The sequence below is a fragment of the Danaus plexippus genome, chromosome 17 (assembly GCF_018135715.1).
Source record: "Danaus plexippus chromosome 17, MEX_DaPlex, whole genome shotgun sequence".
Taxonomy (NCBI): domain Eukaryota; kingdom Metazoa; phylum Arthropoda; class Insecta; order Lepidoptera; family Nymphalidae; genus Danaus; species Danaus plexippus.
Genome location: NC_083548.1, coordinates 4,184,574 through 4,204,710, shown reverse-complemented (window position 1 = coordinate 4,204,710; position 20,137 = coordinate 4,184,574). Strand labels below are relative to the sequence as shown.

The following is a 20,137-nucleotide window of genomic DNA, read 5'->3' as shown; positions in this document are numbered from 1 at the left end:
AATTGTTAGTTTAAATAGTGAATCCAATACTAGTGGTAAATGAAACGGTGACAACTTTAACTAACTATATTTTTAACATATGTTAATGGTGTTACTTACTGACTTAAATTAAGTACTAAGATGAAACTTATTTCCATTACAATTACGTACATCATCGTAACGACTAAATCGTGGGTGTGTTAACAATATAAAGGTGTATAATAAAACAAAATATATTTAGAAATATAATGACATTCTTACATCTCACTCATAATTAATGCAAATGTAAAATTTTTGTGGAGATTTTTTAATGTTTCACCTTCTTTCGGGTAAAAGCCTCTTATATATACATTAGGATGAAGCCTTTCCGTAATATATAGCTAGCAGATTTAAATAAAATATATTCTTATTTGTCAAGAATTCGTTTTAGTCAACGTTTGCTTGCAGTTGCTTTTGTAAAAAGTCTCTTCACAGGTCACAGATGGCGCTGACGGTTTTTAACTTTTTTTTAAGCACATCGTATGTATTAACATTTAATTACTCAAATCAACATATAAGACTATACTCAGGAAGTTAAAGGTAAAAGCTATATTTATATGATTGTATAAAATAATCTCTTTTCTTCCTAGAATTAACGCATTTCAATAGTAGTTAGAATTCGATAATGAAGTTAATGAAGTAAAAATATATAAATATGTATAAAGACATTCATATTATTTTGTTTTAATCCTCTGTAATAAATATTGTTACTTTTCGAGCGTGGTTTTGAAGATTTTTAAGGCACTTAGTTCTGTACTACACTCTTATTTGATTTAACTTCATTATAAGAGATGTCGCTACTTGAACCATTACATCAGCAAGGGTTTTTTATTTTTAACAATAGATGGCAGTACACGGACCGATAGTACTATAAAATACAAAATAAAATTTTAAAGTCCTTAAAAATTCGTTTTTACAGTTTCAACAAATTCGTTCCTTGTAAGCAGTACTCATATCCTTTTGGTTTTATGCTTTTTATACTTACCAAATTTATACAGTATATATATAGCATAAACAAAATTAAACCATTAACTAGTTAGGACTTACACATTATAATCAATAATGTACATAGAAACTATTCAAAGAGGATACATAATAGTAAATTGATATATCCCCTTGTTTTTCAAACAGCGATTTCGCAATCAAGTTTCTATATAAAATTCCGGCACCGTTCCTATTTTATTACAAAATAGCATCTAAATTTGGCCTTATTTTGATGAACATAATATAGAAGTTTATGCAAATATCTGTAAGTCATTTATATAATGAGATCTAAGATTTTCGCGAGTTTTATTCATTTAAATGAAACTTGTATTTTTCGGATAAACTACGCGTGGTTTATTTTTGTAAAAAACTACATACTCCCGACGTTTCGGTTACTTTTCAGCAACCGTGATCACGGGCAGACGAGATATTTTTACAAGAATAAATCACGCGTAGTTTATCCGCAAAATACTAGTTTCATTTAAGTCAGTTATAGACAAGTCTTTTAATTAATAAATTTATAAAACATTTTGTAAGAAGCGTATACGAATCTTCAAGTGTATTAAAATTTATTTCTTACCGCTTCAAATCCTTAACAATAAAGATCTAAAATTTAAGTAACTAAATATATAAGAATTAAAACAAAACTTATATTTTTTTATTTATATTTAACTCGTATATTTAAGGTATTATTAAATATCGTTGAATAATAAAATAAAACAGACATTATTTGTTCCCTTCAGATTTAATTCAAAAATGTATTTATATAGTTTATAAAAAATAATATATATATGAAAAATATATAATTGTAGTGAAAAAATATAAATAAATATTTTTATATATAAATAGATATATAGCATACAAAAGACTTTTTGAGATCTAATAGCTAATTGATATTATGGTTATCTGTGGAATGTTACTACATGTTACAAAATATTTTACTATTGCTACAAGGGGCACTACTTCAGTAACTAATTAAAGTCTTTGGTATAAATTATAGCGTACACATATTATACATAATGTTAATAAAAGACATTTGATACATAAACTAAATAACGGGTGTCATCTTAGAGCTACCGATTGTAATCAGAGACTCTTAAAACCAAATCGCATTAGGTACAACAATTTCAGGCGTGGGCTTGTGATAGATTTGAACTTCCTTAATGTGTAAGTTAGGAAGTTTGTGTATCCACATGTCATTCAGCGGTCTGTTCAACGGGTAACCGTAGGGCTCGTATACAGCGCGCATAGGACTAGCACCGCTCCAGCTTCCAGAAAATCCATTATATGGTTTGTAGTCACTGATGAAGACTAAGAATTGGAACGGCATACCACCGATACGACCTAAAAATTTAAAATGTTATTAGTTTCTCACTTAAAACGAATAAAAGGACTTTATAAGGGGTTAGAATTATTTAAAAAATTTGAAGCCTCACCCTTAGGTAACATCAGATGACGAGGGAATCCACTGTAGAAGTTGTTTACATCAACTACCCACTGACCGTTACCGCGAAGAACATTGCTAACCTTGCTTACAATTTCAGAATTAGACAACCATTGGTCGATCATGTATGAGTTGCTACTGGACTCACGTTTAATCACACATTCTCCTGCTGGCACTGTAATAAAATAGTATTTCAATTAAAATAACCAAGAATTTTTAATAATTGATGATAATGGGATATTTTTTTTTTTCAATACTTACATTCGTAAATGAATTGATCAATTTGGAAGAAGTTCTGTGAATTTTCTTGCAATGGAATTTCCAAGCCCTTGCTGTCGTATTTGGGACCCACAAAGAACTTGACTACCACTTTTTTAGAAACATCACTCTTGACATTAACGCGTACTTTAAATACTTTGTTGTTTAACTGCGGCCGTTGGACCAAAACGCTCACTGGGCTTACCTTAGCTGAAAATAAAAAATGATTTGTAAAACTTTTTATTTCCTGAATAAGCATTTCAACGTTTTTCTATTATATTATACTTACACTCGACCACATTGTATGGTAAGACGTTAGAGATGTTGACGTAGCTCTGTTCAAAGTAAGTTACAAGTTTATCAACCTCAACTTTTTGGATTTGAACATCAGGTACAGCCAAATCCTCTACTCTGTATTTTGGCAAATATGAGACCCACAGGTCGTACAAGTTAACGATACGTTTCCAAATCATATAAACAGCGGGATCACGAGCTTCTGCACATGGAATTTCCAAAACAGAGGACATAACAAGAGGCACGTATCTACAAAAAAGGAATATTTGGTTATAAATTGAAGACTTTAATTTTAAATTAATATATAATTTGATTGCAAAGATCATATAATAAATTAAAATGTAATTTATTAAACTTACCCTTTCCACCACATTTTACGAGATACAATAGAATTGCCAAGTAGTTTTTTCCATGAGCTCAAAATGCTACCATAGTAACCTAAATTGGGAGAATAGTCGTTTCCTTCGATAATATTCCAAATTACGTCCACGGCTTCCGGTCTGCGCAAATCAATCTTGTCACCGTTTTCCTGAAAATATTACTAATTAAGAAAACATGTATAAATATGAAAATTACGTTTTAAGAAAATATTTAACATTAGCAGTACTAATCCACATATTTATTTTTATAAGTTACTTACACCAATAACATATCCTAGTTGAATGGCTTCACGAATTCTACGCTCATAGATCTTCAGCTGTTCTACAGATTCAAGAAGCTTAGGTTGGTTAAGTTGGTAGTAATCAGGCCTAATTGGCAAGGGAACACCGTTGTAATGGACCAAACCGCTTGAATAACCTTCCTCTACAACATCCCAGTTCAAAAGAGGAATTTCTCCGAGACCATTGGAAAGTCTTTCCAAGTAATAACGGCTGACAATTTGTTTATAGAAGAAAAGATTGTAGGCTCCCCAATTTAGTTTATGTTGGGAAACTATAGACTCGTCAAGCCAAAATGGTTGTCTAAGATGATTGTTGTAAATGATAGCGTTCAGTGAGTAATCATTCATAAAGTATGACATTGGTGCGCTTTCCTGTCCGGCATATGGCCAAACAGTTTCGTTCCACCTGATCACTACGTTCTCATCCCACATGTAACTTTGCGGGTAGTTCTTTACAGATTCCTTTCCATGTACATTAATCTTATTGGCCAAGTTAATGATTTCTGCATTGTGGAAGTAAGATGGGAAAATTTCATATACTGGTGGTACAACGACACCCTGGGTCTCGGGGTGGTAGAGAATAGCGACAGACAATACGTAAACAAAAATTGCTTCATTCAGATGTTGCCTTAAGTAAACAGCTGCCTTATAGAATGATGAATAGTCCTTGGCACTGTATAACAAATTGAAGGCAATTTCAGCTTCACGACGTACTGCGGGCTCACTTAGAGAGAAGGAAAACCAACGTGGCTGGAGAATATCGTGTTCGAGCAAGTAAATGAATTCTTTAACAGCAGTCACATTCTAAAAAAAAAACATTAATTAGCACTATTTACATCCATCAGTTTGAAAAACAATGAACACATTATAATAATTTAATAATATGTTAGTTTGTAATTTTCAGCCTTTTGTAAAAATAATTATTGATTTATACTTTAAATAATGTCTTATAGATAATGTATTATATAACAAGTACATACGCTGTAATGTTCAATATTCTTCTCCCAGTCAAATGATTCAACTATCGATTTTAATTCCAAGCTTTGGACTGGATCACCAATGCGGTTGAACAAATTGGATAGTTCAATCTGGCGTTGTAAAATGACATTGTCAACTGGAATGCAAAATTAAAGTCTGTTAGAAACGATATAAGGGTGACCATAAAATCCCCATTTACTTATTAATAATAAAATCTTTATTATAAATTAAGTGCTAAAAAGTGCAAACCGTGGAATAAGAATTCTACTTACCAACTTTTGGTGGTACAACGCTCTTAGGGATGACTTCTCCCAGGGCCTGAGCCACCAGGATGGCGAGTACACCTAGTACGACACGCGCCATGACTAGTTTTGTGACTTTCTCTTAATTCTCGTATATTTATACCTGTAGATATCACTGCACTATTGTATCAGTTGGGTCAGGTAATAAAATATTCTGATAAAAATATAAGGTCAGGTTAAGATAAATGTCACTTTTAAATAAATATACTTTCATTTATTTCAAAGGCATAAGATTTTTATTAAGGTGAAACTAATATTATAATTAAATATTTGTCTGACTATTCCAAAAGCTTTTTTCGTTAATTAATAAATAAATTTATACTAAACTTTAGTATCTATTGTAAGATATATATGGTTCACCAAACTGATTCATTGATACTATACTTTTCATGTATGCAGATACGAGTATAAGCGTTCAACGTATCAACTTTCCTCCAGGGAATTTTGAATTTCATAAATTAGTTTAATTTGTTATTAATTATTCATCGACGTCTGGTGGAATTAGTAGTCTGATAAACATTTTGTAGCATTACTAACTTAAGCCTTAGATTTACAGACTCATATGTAAATAGCTGAAAATTTTAGCAGGTTCAAGATCAATTTTCAGTAACATAATTCTGAGAAAATATACCATGGCAAAACAATACACATATCATTCACGAAAAAATAATCTAAATTTTATTCTGTTGATGTACCTACTATAGAATCATATTTTTTGTATTTAATTTTACAATAATCTAATGCTTATATATTTGTTATATAATTTATTGATTTTTTTTTACACGGAAATATATTAATTTAAATTATAGCAACTTTTGAAACTACTTTTATACTAAAACAGATGAAATAATATTAAATAGTATTACTATTTTTATTATTTATGTTGCAGTATCGCTTGATATTGCTTAAATTAAGAAAACATTGTCATAGGTGGTATGAAGTAAAAGGTTAAATTAAGCTTAGATTTTAGATGTAGAGGGCGAAATTATTTCATAAAGTAACTTCTCTGTCAATTTTCTTAAGAGTAAATTTTTAAAGTCCCACATCGTGAGAATAATAATACTTTAAGTATATTTTTATTTAGTTCACAATATGCTGAAATTTTTGAAACGTTTAAGAAAAGACAAAACTAAAGAATTCGACAAACAACTTAAAATTACACTGAAAGTTAAACAGTTAAATTAATTGAAGGCTATTTTTTGGAGCTTTAATTTATTGGTGTGACTATTTCTTGAATTATAATTTGAAGTAAAAATATAGGTGCATAAATTTATATAGTCCAAATGAATGCCAAGTGATTTGTTCATATTTTCTCAAAATGATTTGATATTTATGTTGGTGAATATTTTACCTCGAAATTTACTACTTGTTCAAAAATTTTAAGTTATACCAAGCTTTTAATGAAAAATATAACTGTTTATGTTCTTAGAAATTATAAAAATATGCTTTTTATCATTAGTGATTCACACTTAAAAATTTATCGTTAAGTGTAGACTTAAAAATATGTAATGAGATAGTGAGAAAATGTTTCCAAAAGCTATTACAACAAAGACTTTTTTAAATGATAACACATCCGTATTATAATAGACCCGGCTCATTAGGATAAACGATCCAAGCACAATAAGCAATTAATTAATCGAAGAACATATTAAAAATGGTTGAAAAAGGTACACTGCTGTGACAAGGACCAATATATCACTCGATGTGTTCTGCCGCGCGTCCAAAGTTTTGACGTATGAGTTATTTATTGACCTAAAAAAATAAATTACCGGATTGCCCACACATTTGTTGTGTTCAAGGTGGCAGATTCGGATGCTCACGCAAAAAATGAAGGCCCTGAGGCAAGAGGCCTTGTTACTTGTAAATTAGATACGATTAAAGCTGGAAAGAGATTAAAGTTTTACATTATCTAAATAGAAAACTATGTAATGAAGGATTTTTTTTATTAATAAATAAGAATAAAATCTCATATTCATTGTTAATAAATCAGTTTTAAAAATGAAATATCAGGTGGCCTGAATCATACGCTATAATAATAAACTGTTATATTATTTATTACTGGTACTTCAACATATATTTGCACAGCATGTATAATTTAAACCACAACATTGTTTCAATTACCGTTCTGAATAACCACAAATAATTATCGGAGTATAAATTGCGTTGGGTGCATTATTACAGTTAAACCCTTATTAAAACGTAAAATATGATGTTTCAATACAAATGACAGTGAATCAGAGTGACGAAGACTTATGCTTCGTTCAATATTCATGTATTTGTTTTGAATGCCCATTACACCTGACACTTAACCGATGACCACCTATTATTTATACAGGCATGAGTATATATATTGCAATGTGCATACCCAAGCTTTAAGTTTAAAATTTCTAAATATTACAAAATTGTAACAATATTAATAAATTAGTTCTAAAAAAAAAAGTTAAGCCGATGAAATATGTCAAAATTTTATGTTGAAATGTTTTGCCACAATCTCTTTAAGATCTCAGCTGTCATTGAAAGAGATATTAAATTAAAGTACTGTTAATCCCTTCAACCAATAGGATTATGAGTCTAAAGAGATAGAAAATCCACAAAATATTTTGTCAAATTCGGGTGGTCGTACATTCATTTCCTTGTTTTGCGTTACGTCTGCATTGTGTTACAATGATAAAAAGGGAAAATTGAATATCAACAGGGTGTTTCACCCTTTCTTTTATAGTTTTAACTTTGAACAATGAGGTGTTGTCAAACGCCGCTTTCACTTCGATGAGTTTAAGCATTTTCTTTGTCAACAGATTAAGTGTGAGTATTAAGTGTTTTGTGTGAACACAGATTAGAATATATAATCTGTTTTCAAAACACACATATTATTTTACATTGTAAATTATTAATTGCATGCTATAAATAATTAGATCAATAAATTTTCAAATCTAATAACTTATTCCGCGTATAATGCTTAGATCATAAAGGTATGAGTGGTTATTAAGTCATAACAATGAATAACAATTAGCTGGCATATAACTTAATCCATAATATCAGAGGTTATATTAATAAAACAGTAATTATTTATCCTTTATATAAGGTTAAAAGCAATTTATTCCGAGATATTTAAAAACGTAATTATAGATTTTTTTCTTATTTTAAAGTTACTAATTCATTTTGACTGCAATATCACTTAGTTAAACACGAAATTACTCCAGGGAAGTTTTTAATGAATTTCCAAGTACCGCATGTTTGTTAAGTTTTTATTATTAGTTATAAGAATACCAAATTTTAAGGAACAGACTTGGTTCTTAAGGGTCTATTTAGTTGGAGTGAAAATACTGCACAATAAGTTTTTTTATGTCATTGTTATGTACGTAACTTTTATCAGAAAAATATTGCATTATTTTAGAGGCAAAATTAATACCTAAAAGGAAAATAATATGGCATAATTTTAACGGTCCTTTTTATTTTTAAAGTCTCAAATCGTATATAATATTATAAATAGTATACTATATGTTTAGTACCAAGAGTTTCATTAGTATTTTCATCTCATACTTTAATCACGCGTATTTTTATGTAATCAATTAATTAATACACTTTTTGTTCGAATCTTTTGTAGTTGTTGGTTGATAAAAAATTCAAATCGTGTCGACCACACATCAACATTTCTCATAAACTGAACGGGAAATATCTAAATCGCTCCATCTCGTCTTCGTGTCTCGTGAACATAACAATTCAAGATCGTTTAACTCAAATTATCTATTATGAATATTAACACATACAAAGAAAAATATCAACCGGGATTATGTCGCTGTGCAATAAGGTAGTTTAATTTTTAATCTTCTCTACTTTTTGCTTTTTAGTTTTACACTTATTTCACGTTAAATAGTTCAGTCAGTTGAATAACTGCCTTGAAATCCTCTGCATAATTGTCTTTAGATAGTAACACACTATATTTTTTAAGTTGGTGAACTTTCTAGAAGCATAATAAAAAGCAAAAGACGTTTCAAGAATATTCTACTCAATCGCTTAAAATATCTAGCTTGTATGGTATAAACCAAGGTCGGAATGATAGTGAGTTGTATTTGGTCATTTCTTCCAGTGGAATAAAACCCTGGAAGGGATAGTAGAACAGAAAAGAGAATTTTTGATATCTTTGATTTTGTAGTTCCATTTCATTTATTAGGTAATATTCATCTCGAATTAACAAAATTAATTATAGTCACAAGACATTATTATATTTTAGAATATCGATGCCAGTATGGATTTATATTAAATAAAACAGAATTATATACGAGCGGTTACTAGTTAAAAATAAATCTCTTAATACATATAATGTAATAACAACGTTATCAGTAAAAGATGTCTGGAACAGGTAAGTTTAGGTCACATTGATAACGTCTGTCAATACGTTAACGATGAGTTTATATCGTCTCGGCAACAGGATAATAACGATCAATATTATAATTAACTGACCCCGTGAACTTCAACGGCTCACATCAACTGCATCTTTAACTGGAAGTTTAATCATAGTTTTCAATCTCACCAGGCCACGTGTCGAATGAATACAGAACTGTTTTTTGCTTCTTAATATACAATTACCTTTTTATAATAATTATAAATTATTGAAGTCTTCTAAATGTGTTTATAATTAAATTTTAATAGAAATATTGTAAAAATAACAGAATAATATGTATTAGGTTTTGAAAAAATCGTAGGTTATGATATATAAAAATATTATTCTTCAAAGTAATACGTTATATTCTAGAACAATGTCTTCTAAAAGCAAAACGTCAATTTATTTTTAATTATCAACCGATTCAGCGTGCGGTATCACCGGTAGAGCATCGCTCACACCTGTGACTATCAAAAGTGCCGCCCTCGAAGCAACACACGAGCCGCGTCGATACTCCCATGAGAACAACGAAATATACATACGACTATCACTAGCTGGATGTGGCTCTGAAAGCGTACCCAATGATAAGTGTAAAATAGTAGTGATATATAACCCGCTCATATATGTCCAATTATACATGCAGACGTGCTTTTCAGTTTTAACATGTAATTTTAAGCAATCATATGAATAATATTTATGCAAAAACAAGATTAAAAGAACATATTATCTTATTTAGTCTATCAGGAGTGTGAATACAAAAATTCCCAGTCGCTTCTAGATAACTACATCGTTATAACAATCCAACAATAATGGCCTGTTCAGATTTTATTGATTTGAAATACCTAATCGACTGATTGATTTCTTTATAGCCGTCCGACAATATTGTTCATATTGACGCTTGTCTAGATTTAATTGAGTTAATTGCCAGGGAATAAATGATCTTCACGCGCCCAGGACATGTTTTAGCGCCTAATTAAGATCTGTGGGAATTGGCTTGTTAAAGGGTTATAAATTTCTTGGAATGACTAGTCTACTTTGTTATGAGTGTTTAACTAGCATGTACAATTATGTTCTATGAAATCTTGGTTAACCGTAGTTAGCCATAAATTGAAAACTATAAGTCAGATAATGCTTTCTCGTTGTTGCAGATAATTTTCATAAATGTTATAATTTTTTTTTTTTAAATAATCTAAGCCCTTTTAGTTTTGGATACGTTTTTACGATACTACTTTTGAAAGTTTTATCACAGGTAAGTGAATTATATCATTTATTTCAATAAATTTTAAAAGAATGCCATTCGTCAAAAATTGAATTTATTTTGTAACTGTAAATTATATCACAATATCGGATCATACCAGGCTTTCCAAAAATAAATGTATATACCCAATCAATGTATTAATTTTATGACTACTAAAGCAGATTAAAATAGAGATTAATACTCCATTTCGTCGTAAGCCTCTTTTATTTTAATTTGAGTGCCTACATAAAGCTTCAACATTTTCATCATTATAGCGGAAAATGTTGAAAGCATTTCAATTGAGGTTCATATACTTCGCATTTATAAATTTTGACAATGTTTGTACTGATATATAAGTAAGATTAATTTAAGGTTACCTAAAAACCCTTTGTTTTAAGTATCTAAAGCATGCAGTTTAGTATAAAGATTGAAAATTTCTCATACAAACACTTGAACGAAATCTTACATCGCTTAAAAATCTTTATCTTTTCTATCTCAACCGATATTAAACATTCTTTCTAGATACCTAAGCTTTTAATAAATAAAACCTTTTTTTTTTAGGATTCCATTGAGAATTTTTACACGAATCTATTTGAGAATTAAAATTATGTTCTTCTGCGTTTCAATTTATTCATTTATAAAGCAAATTTTCTCTAGAAGCAAAATGTGTCGAGTACAAGAGTCAGTGGAACGACTAAAATAAAAGATTATCTTAACAATGGACACTAGAGTTATATGCCGCAACCTTATATATGTATTTATGGTCTAAATATTTTTATGTGCATTTTCAAATACTTAAATTATTGCATCTGAGACACAAATAAATGAATATTTTTATAGCACCTTATACAATAAGGGCAATAATTTAACACGCTAACTCTGTTTGTGCTCATCGTAACTTATGCTAATAAGTTCGTGGGCTTGCATCCTAATAGCTTGAATTGCGCTGGAATTAGCAGGACTTTCTCCGATATTTATGCTAAAATATGTGTGTTTGTCCTAGCTTAAATCATTTTATAAAACAGAATGGAAATTCAAATAGTTAAATTTATTTTATTTTATCAAAACATTTTTTTTTTAATTCATTTGCTATTTTTTTAAAAGCCATACGTTTTCTGATATATTTATAATAACTTAAAAGTTATAAAGCATTCAAACTAATATTACTTAGTAAAGACTTTTTAAGAATTTTAAAGGAAACGATAACTAAAATGTTACTTATTGGTTTACGGTGAATATGTGACACGTAAAATATGAATATATATTTATGTTAGATTGTCTAAATCACATAAAAACCCCGGCGCCGTTAATAACTTACAAAATGCTGAACAATTTACGTCTAAACAACTTAACAAACCTCATATGAACAATGCAACATCAAAGTGTTGCCAGCAGCTCTACATAAAACTTGACCAGCTCCAACAAAGACATCAATCGGATCACATTTCATCTCAAATTACACGTGTTTACTCATAACATTGAAAGTTACAGTTTCGTAATTCTAAAGAATTTGTTCGTTCCCCGAACATGCCGACGGCGTTTCCTAAAAATGGAACTTCCATAACTTTATGAAGCCTTAAAATATAAACTTTTTTGAAGATATTCACTGTAAACACAATATAGACGTTAAACTTTTTGTTTTACAACTATATATATTTTATATGGTTACTAATTTATGTAATCTATGTGATTATTACATGCATTAATATTAATACTAGTTTATACTTTTAAAATAAATAAAAATCTCATAACCCTAAGAGAAAGTTAGATTTGTAATAATTTCTTTAGTGTATTAGCTTAAGAAAGTTGTTAAATTAGAAACAGAAGAAAATAGAAAACCTCGTCACGATTTTAATGGATATCAACACCTGATCTTACGTTCTCGATCTTTATCGGTGAATAACCAATTTTCTAAGCCTTTAGTTAGGCTTTTAGCTAAGGTCAAATTCAACTGTCATCTGTTTGTTACACTTTAAAGAATCCGATTTTCACTATAATTCTAACAAACTCTCTTTAATAAATGCGTGACTAATAAATAGTCATAATATTGTTACTATAATGATACATAGTCATCGAAACGGTCGATGGCAATAGTAATTAACACAATTAATCACTTTGAGTTAACGAAACTGTAACACAGACTGTAATTAATGGCCAATGTTCATCGGCATCCGCATAAATAGTTCTCTATGATATTAAAGTAGGAATAAAATAATACCAGCAGACCTCCAGGTGTGAGTACATAAATATACACGGCGACCCGCCGGCATGCTCATGCCCGCTGTCATATTAGCTGTTACATTAAATTACAGCTTCAAAATTGATCGACCTCTCAAACTTACTATCTACTCGTAGTACCATTCTAATAACTACCTTATAGCTCTGCATTAAAATCTCTAATGTATTATAATGTAAAGGGATATAATAACATTTAAAAGCGGAGCAGCTCGCACATTGATTTCGGCTCATTCGAAAAGATCTTTTTTATTCATTTGTTTGTTTTACTAATATTTTATCCGATGTGATGGAATGCGCGCATTTGTCAGTTCATGATATATAACTCCTCTTAAAGTCAGACTTTATTAATTAGTAAAGTTTTCTTGTAAAGCCATGAGGGATTACAATTTAATTATCTTTTATATAGAATCTACGTTTAAAGCTAGTACTTATAAACATTGTAATTGATTTTCTTTTTATTAACTTATTTGGAAGACTCAGAGGAATATGAAAATGTCGTCAATTTAGGGAAGCAAATATTTGGTTTGCAGATCCAGCAATTTACCATTTTCATGCAAATTTTTTGTACACAATAAAGATGTTATAATTTTAATAGAAATAAATTCATATAATAGTCAGGTTTAAAAAAAAAATGAGTTGTAATTTTGTTTAGTTTTACTTTTTTGTTTCAATTTCATGAGAACATTCAATTTCAGTAACTTATTTAAACAGTTATATTAGGCGTACTCAGAACTAAATGTACTTTTTATAACTTAATGTTTTAAAGTATCTATACGATTTAAATTGTGTAGTTAACACAGTATTTGAGTTTTCACATGTTGAAAGAGGCAAGAGCGGCTGCATCGCCCTGTCATATATATTCGAAGCAGGAAAGCTATTGCTGCTACATTTAATGATAAATGCAAATTTTGTTTAACGAGGTTTACAACAGTGACTCTGATCGATCTCGTTCTTTTTTACCCCAACTCCCGACGGTCATACGTCCTAAGGGTGATACGTCTGGAGCAATCAACAGGTGTCCTTGAGGGTTGGTGATATAAAATACTTAAGATAAGTTGGGTCGTTGCACGTTCGTTGCCCTTTCAAATAAAATGTTTATATCAAGAGTTTTAAACCCTTTACGTTTTTTAAAAAAGCACACAATCTATGACAAGTATATTTCATTTGTATTGATTTCGTTACATTCTGATGCTTTAAGATTTATAGTCGTTTTTTGAACAATCGTTTACAATAAGCTTGCTAATTAATAATGTAATAGTAAAATCTATCAAACGTTACTTTAAACTTTCATAGAAACATTGATATATAAAGGCAACGCGGCATGTCGAACCGATCCGTGTCGGTTCATGACTTCGCTAACAACACGTAATGGACGACAATCATTAAATGTATTAACCCCATGTTTCGTAAATTGCGAATGTGCAAGTCACTTTACTTTTTTAATATTAGTGATACGGAGAACTATTTTAAGACACAATTCTAATTTCAAATTGTTTTTTATATATTTTTTTTTATTGAAATAAGTAGACGAAATGGTCTTGTTAGAGAAAAAATATAAACTTTATCTAATAGTTCATTTGGAATTAGTCTTTTTTATTTTTACATAAGCATAAAGGCTCAAATTTCATATAACACGTAGATGAGTTTAATGGTCCGTCGAAAAATTAAACCACGAAAGGCCAGCACAGATAATTTAAGGCCCCTTATGATTCCACTTCCCGATTATGAGATATGATACAGATGTCGGCGCCTATGAACTCTTTAAAGAGTTCCGCTTTTTAAATACCTGTATTGTTGTTATATGTATTATATCTCATAGAAAAGAGAAAATTAAAATCGAATACGAAATTCTTAATTTAAAATATGAAATAATCCTCCAGTACTGATTGATAACTATATTATGAATTGTTTAATTAATTTATTAATTAATTCATATTCTAGATATAATATTTTATACCTTAATGTATATAAAAACCTTTATAATACTAATTAACTACCGTTATAATCTTCTTTTTTATATTTGGTTTACCGAGAAAATTACTTTCCATAATTAAATAAAAAAAACTTTAATTCTTTATAATATTTTCCTCAACAACAGCATCTAATATCAACTAATAAGACATACTTAATTTGTCCCAACATAAATAATACAAAGATAAACTAATTAATTAAAAAGACAATATCAGTTTTGAAACTAATTTAATTTCTTCTTTATTAATTTTGCCCTCTCAATTTAAAGGTACAAAAAATAAGTTATTATTATAATATTATAGACTTAAAAAAAATATAAGTTATTTCTTTGTTTCTTTGGTAAAAAAAAACATATAATCAAAATCAATTATAACTAAAGTTTTTCTCAAGTATTTTTAAAAGGATAAATACTTTTGAAAACCAAATATTATTGTGGTATAAAATTTCATTTAATGTCTTAAATATACGTATTGAATCTCTTTAACCTATAAAAATATTTATATTCTTTGAACATTTTGCTGAAATCTGGAAAAAAATTATATCTTCACAACTGTCAACAAATCTTTTAAAGTGTCCTGATAAAAAACTTCTTGAAACAAACTGAGACTCATGTTATGTATAAAATACAAAATGTATTCTTAAAACACAAACAAGCAAAATCATGTAAGGTCGTAAGTTTTATCGCTGTATTGTTGCCATCTGAGTTTCTTTCTTGTGAACAGTGCCTCATAACGTTGAGCAATGCTCTCGAATTTGTTTCACCAATTCGCAGCTTACATTTCGAAAGTTTGTAAGAATACGTCGGGTGTCCGACCACCTGACTGAAAATACTGATGTACTTATAACAAGAACCATGTATTTAAAAAAATATCCAACTACGCCAATATTTAGTATATTTATTGAATTCATTGCAATAATGAAAAGATTGAAACAAAAACTTGGCAAATGTATATGAATATAAAGTTATATGATTTATTTTCATTTCCGATAAAACAAATAACGTTGTTGTGTCAAAATATATTTCAGACGAATTTCAAAAATATATTCAAGGCATAAAATCTAAACTTTATTGTATTTAATTGTAATGAAGCCAGTGTCAGTCGAACTAATAAGAAGAATATTTTGACAAAAAATATGAAAGATACAAACATACAAACATTCAACTAATATAAGATATACAAAACATCACGATGCTTTTATCGTAAATTAGTAAAAAAAATAGAAATGCGAATACCTTTTTGTAAGAATAAATATAAGATGTAATTTATCCTTATGTTTGTAAATTGTAATTATAACTCCAGTAATACTTATTAAAGTAAATAAATAATGACCTAAAACATCACTGATTATTAGATCAAAGACCAAAATGTAATTACACTGTATTATTTGCCCTACGTATCAATGAAACAGTGGCTACAGAACAACACAAGTACACTATGTCAGTTTAAGCAGATTTCACCCCTCGTTTATCGCTTTTGAAATAAATATATAATAATATTTTAACAGCGTTAGTTCTAGTGAATGCATAAAATCATTTATGATAATTAATTAAAACCAAACATAAGATCCTGTTCTCTAATTATCTAACTGACATGGCCTACTTGATTTGACTATGCATAATTTGTTTTTTCTCTTAATTTCAGGTAAGATGCAGAACGGATTGAGCTACGATGCGTAAAATTTGCAAAAACTTATTTAACAAAATTATTATCATCCATAAAGCAAATAAAAAGTATTCCCACGATTTTACTGTTATTAAAACGTTTTAGAACTATTTTATGCTGATTCAGTTATTCAGGCATTACAAATTAAACCTCTAGTAAAGTAACTTTATAACTAAATGTGCAATATAAATATATTTTCTAAGTTTTTGTATTTATATTTAAATAATTCTATTCGTGTACTACAATTATAATTACTTTCAATAAGTGTGATGTATCTAAAACGATTTGATTTGTCTTATATCGAAAATGGTTAAATATACGATTTGTATTTTGTGAATATTGTACCAAATGCTTGTACACGTAATGATATTTTATAAAACTAAATTAAATATTAACAATTTATCTTAAATATTTAGCTTGATCCTATTAGCTACAATAATTCAAACAAACGCACATTTAAAGATGTTAAAAAATTATAATGCTTCATTGCAGTAATTTTAAATAAATTAAATACCAAAAATTTTTACGAAAATATTATTTACCTAAAATTTTAAAATGATGCAGTGCAATTCATATAATCACTTACGTAATAATTAAAAATTGAGTTCTAGTAAGACCCTAACTCATACCACAAATGCTAGTTGATTCTGTAAAATGTGTCTTAAATTCGATCTTACATTCGAGAAACACCTGTTCTTACATGCGAGTTACATTGTATTGTAGATAAAAAATATATATTTTAAGTATTTCTCCAAACAAAACATTTGTTTTCGTTGGCAACAACCAACGAAAATAAATATCTTAATCTTATTTACTATTGAAGACCGCCACTTGTCTTTACTTTTTATGATAAAATATTCTGGCTTCTTGTATTAAATATTATTGACAAGTGAAATGTAATTTCATGGCTTCAAAAAATAATAGTTTACATCATACAGCCGAACGCTGATCAATCAAATAGTAACAGCTGCTGAAAATTACTTTAAAACACACAAAAAAATCCCACTATATACTCAAATAGGAGTTTTCATTCAAAACCATAACAATAGCTCTTCCTTCATTGGTATACTGACGGTTGATTATGCTGTGTACAGACAGCAGGGAGGAAACATATCTTATATAATATAGCTCTAATATATTTGTGTTAAAATTTGATAATGATTAAATTGAAACAAATAGAAAATATTAACCTTGTGAATATAAAAACAGTTGAGGCTTCAGAGTAATAAAATAGAAACATTCTCAGTAGCAAACTTACCTTGAGTAAACATGTAAGAGGGCTCAGTTATTGTAAGCACCTACACTTGAAATATAATATAAATAATATAATATAAATAGAATATATATATTTATGTGGCAGATAAGATTATATAAAATAACAAAATACGCCTTTAACTTTAACATAATGTCGAAATAATAATTTCAGTCATTTGTTAAGACTTCCAAAGCATATTTTACGTAAAATAGCAAAATTCAAAGCATATTTATCTGCGTTCAGTACAAGAACGCAACTAGTTAATTTCCTTTGTGACAAAGGCCGACGGGATGGATGCGTGGAAATCGCGATGCGTCACGCTATACCAGCTAGCAGCCGCCCTTCTAAACTTACTCCCGACTTTAGATATATTTAAATTTTTTACAACCGGACCACCAAAAGTTTTAGTACTAAATTCACATGGTCGTTACTTAGCAAATATTTTAAAAAACATTCTTCTAAATCTAATTTTCGTGTGATGAGCTGTTTCCACAAAAAAATAATGTCTTTTCCAATTCTACTAGTAGTAACCTAAAAACTGAATAGTCTCCAGAAACTTAAGATCTTATAAGTGTCTTTAAGTTTAAACACGAAACGGAATAATTTCATAGAAAAAAAAATAACAAACTATTAAGAAAAAACGTACATTTTCATATGTAAAACTAAATATAAAGTTATATTTTCACTAACAAAACCACAAATATGCGGAGTGACCTTTAAAATAAGGAATCATGGATATAACGTAACACCTTTGTTCAACACGACACGTGTATGTATTATTATGTAGAATATCTTTTCATTACAATATATTTTTAAAAACATTAATATCTATAACAATAAAAATCATTTCATCTTTTTGTATGTTATTCAGTACGTCAGTGTTATTATAAGTGATGAATGATGATTCATATAAGTTTTTCAGTACAAATAAGTTTAAAATTCACTGACAAAAAGATACCAAGTCCGCACAATAAGGTTAATACTTTAAGAATATTGCAACCAACTAATTAAATACATATAATTGTCAAAACATATTCCAAGTACATAGTAATCAGAAACGGTACACTAACGCCGAAACATTATCTAAGTTACAAGGCACATATTTAAGTAATAATAAATCTATGAGTATAATTTAATCTCATTTTCATGACTTTGAAATTTTTTACTTTAATTGTAATTAAAGATTTGTAAATCTTTAAAATTGGAACGGAAGAACTAATTTTCTACATTTTATCTGTATCACTATAAGCGACACTACCAAGACCAAAGAAAGGACTTCTTTTTTTCTATTTAAATTTAAGAACGGTTTATTGTAGTTAACAAGAATTTTAAAATAATAATATATTTATAACGATATTCACAAGTATATTATTGATTATTCCCTGTGAGGTTGAAGGTAAAACTGATTAACGAGCACTAAGTGCCTCCTCGTCTACAGTCGCACAGATCCTTCAAAAGGCGTTCCCAGAATACGAGCGCGATTAATAGCGACACAAACTATTTCCGGTTAACCGAAACAAATTATAATTACTCCTTCGGGTATACTTACACACCACCCCCTTTGATGTTTTTATTCAAAATCCCGGTTACGGCCGACTTAAAACAAATAGAACGGGGCACAAGCGATTACGCGTTTAAACGATTTGCAACGGTGATAGCTTTCTGATATTAGCTGCTTTCTGCCCCTGTGTGGTCTTGTTCGGCTTGAATTACTTTGTTTTTGGCAATATTTTGATTAGCAGTCAATTACGTGACGTCCGGTTCATTGCTCGTGACGGACGAGCCGATAATTTTAGCAGTGATCAAAGCGTCTGCAATAACTTCCTGTATGAAATGAAATAACTAATAAGTGCAACATAATGTCATCAACAGTTCAACATAAGATTTTCTGTAACCAAAAGTTATTATTCAATTTGCTTTGATGACGAATACGGAACAGTGGTTAGTAATCTTCCGAATCTAGTAAGCATGAGAATAGAACATAGGTAGGTGAATATATGAGTTCTTTGATGACTTATAATAGGTGCAGACAAGCATTGGTACAGTCGCGCAGATGCGACATCCGTAGGGCCCACGTGAAAATCGATTTTCCACGCTACGCCAGCTGGCCCGTGCGACAAATAAACTTGAAGACTCGTTCATGTGACAAGCGTATTATATAAACTCTATCTCGATTGTATAGAGTTCAAAATTGAGTGACATGATTTTATTAAAGTAAATTTATAATTTTGTTTTGCTATATGTACTATCAACGTCAAAAGTTCCTTTGTTGATATTTTTAATGTTTCGCACATTGTTGGCTGTGACGCGGACCTACCGCGTTTGATCCGATTGCAGTTGTTATTTATGATTATTAGAATAGCGTGCCGCTGGCGAATAATTAATTTTTACGTTCACTTCTTTATTGTTGTCGTGAAATTGATGATACTTAATTGTAGTTTTTTTGATGATA

General features: G+C 29.3%; 1 protein-coding gene across 1 annotated transcript; it reads right to left on the bottom strand.

The window, feature by feature from the left end:
- Positions 1 to 1,780: 1,780 nt before the first annotated feature.
- Positions 1,781 to 19,320, bottom strand: LOC116771517 (acidic juvenile hormone-suppressible protein 1-like). The gene is made up of 9 exons (XM_032663388.2): positions 19,235 to 19,320; positions 4,910 to 5,042; positions 4,640 to 4,773; positions 3,639 to 4,463; positions 3,358 to 3,527; positions 2,994 to 3,247; positions 2,708 to 2,914; positions 2,439 to 2,621; positions 1,781 to 2,346 (listed from the first exon to the last, which is right to left on the bottom strand). Exons 2-9 carry the CDS (start codon positions 4,998 to 5,000, stop codon positions 2,099 to 2,101), a joined length of 2,112 nt encoding a protein of 703 aa, XP_032519279.2. The 5' UTR covers positions 5,001 to 5,042; positions 19,235 to 19,320; the 3' UTR covers positions 1,781 to 2,098.
- Positions 19,321 to 20,137: the final 817 nt, after the last annotated feature.

Coding starts and splice junctions, on each gene's coding strand:
- LOC116771517 (XM_032663388.2), bottom strand. CDS start 5,000: ATGGCGCGTGTCGTACTAGGTGTACTCGCCATCCTGGTGGCTCAGGCC. Junction 4,774..4,909: donor CGTTGTACCACCAAAAGTTG/GTAAGTAGAATT, acceptor TTTGCATTCCAG/TTGACAATGTCATTTTACAA. Junction 2,347..2,438: donor TCATCTGATGTTACCTAAGG/GTGAGGCTTCAA, acceptor TTAAATTTTTAG/GTCGTATCGGTGGTATGCCG.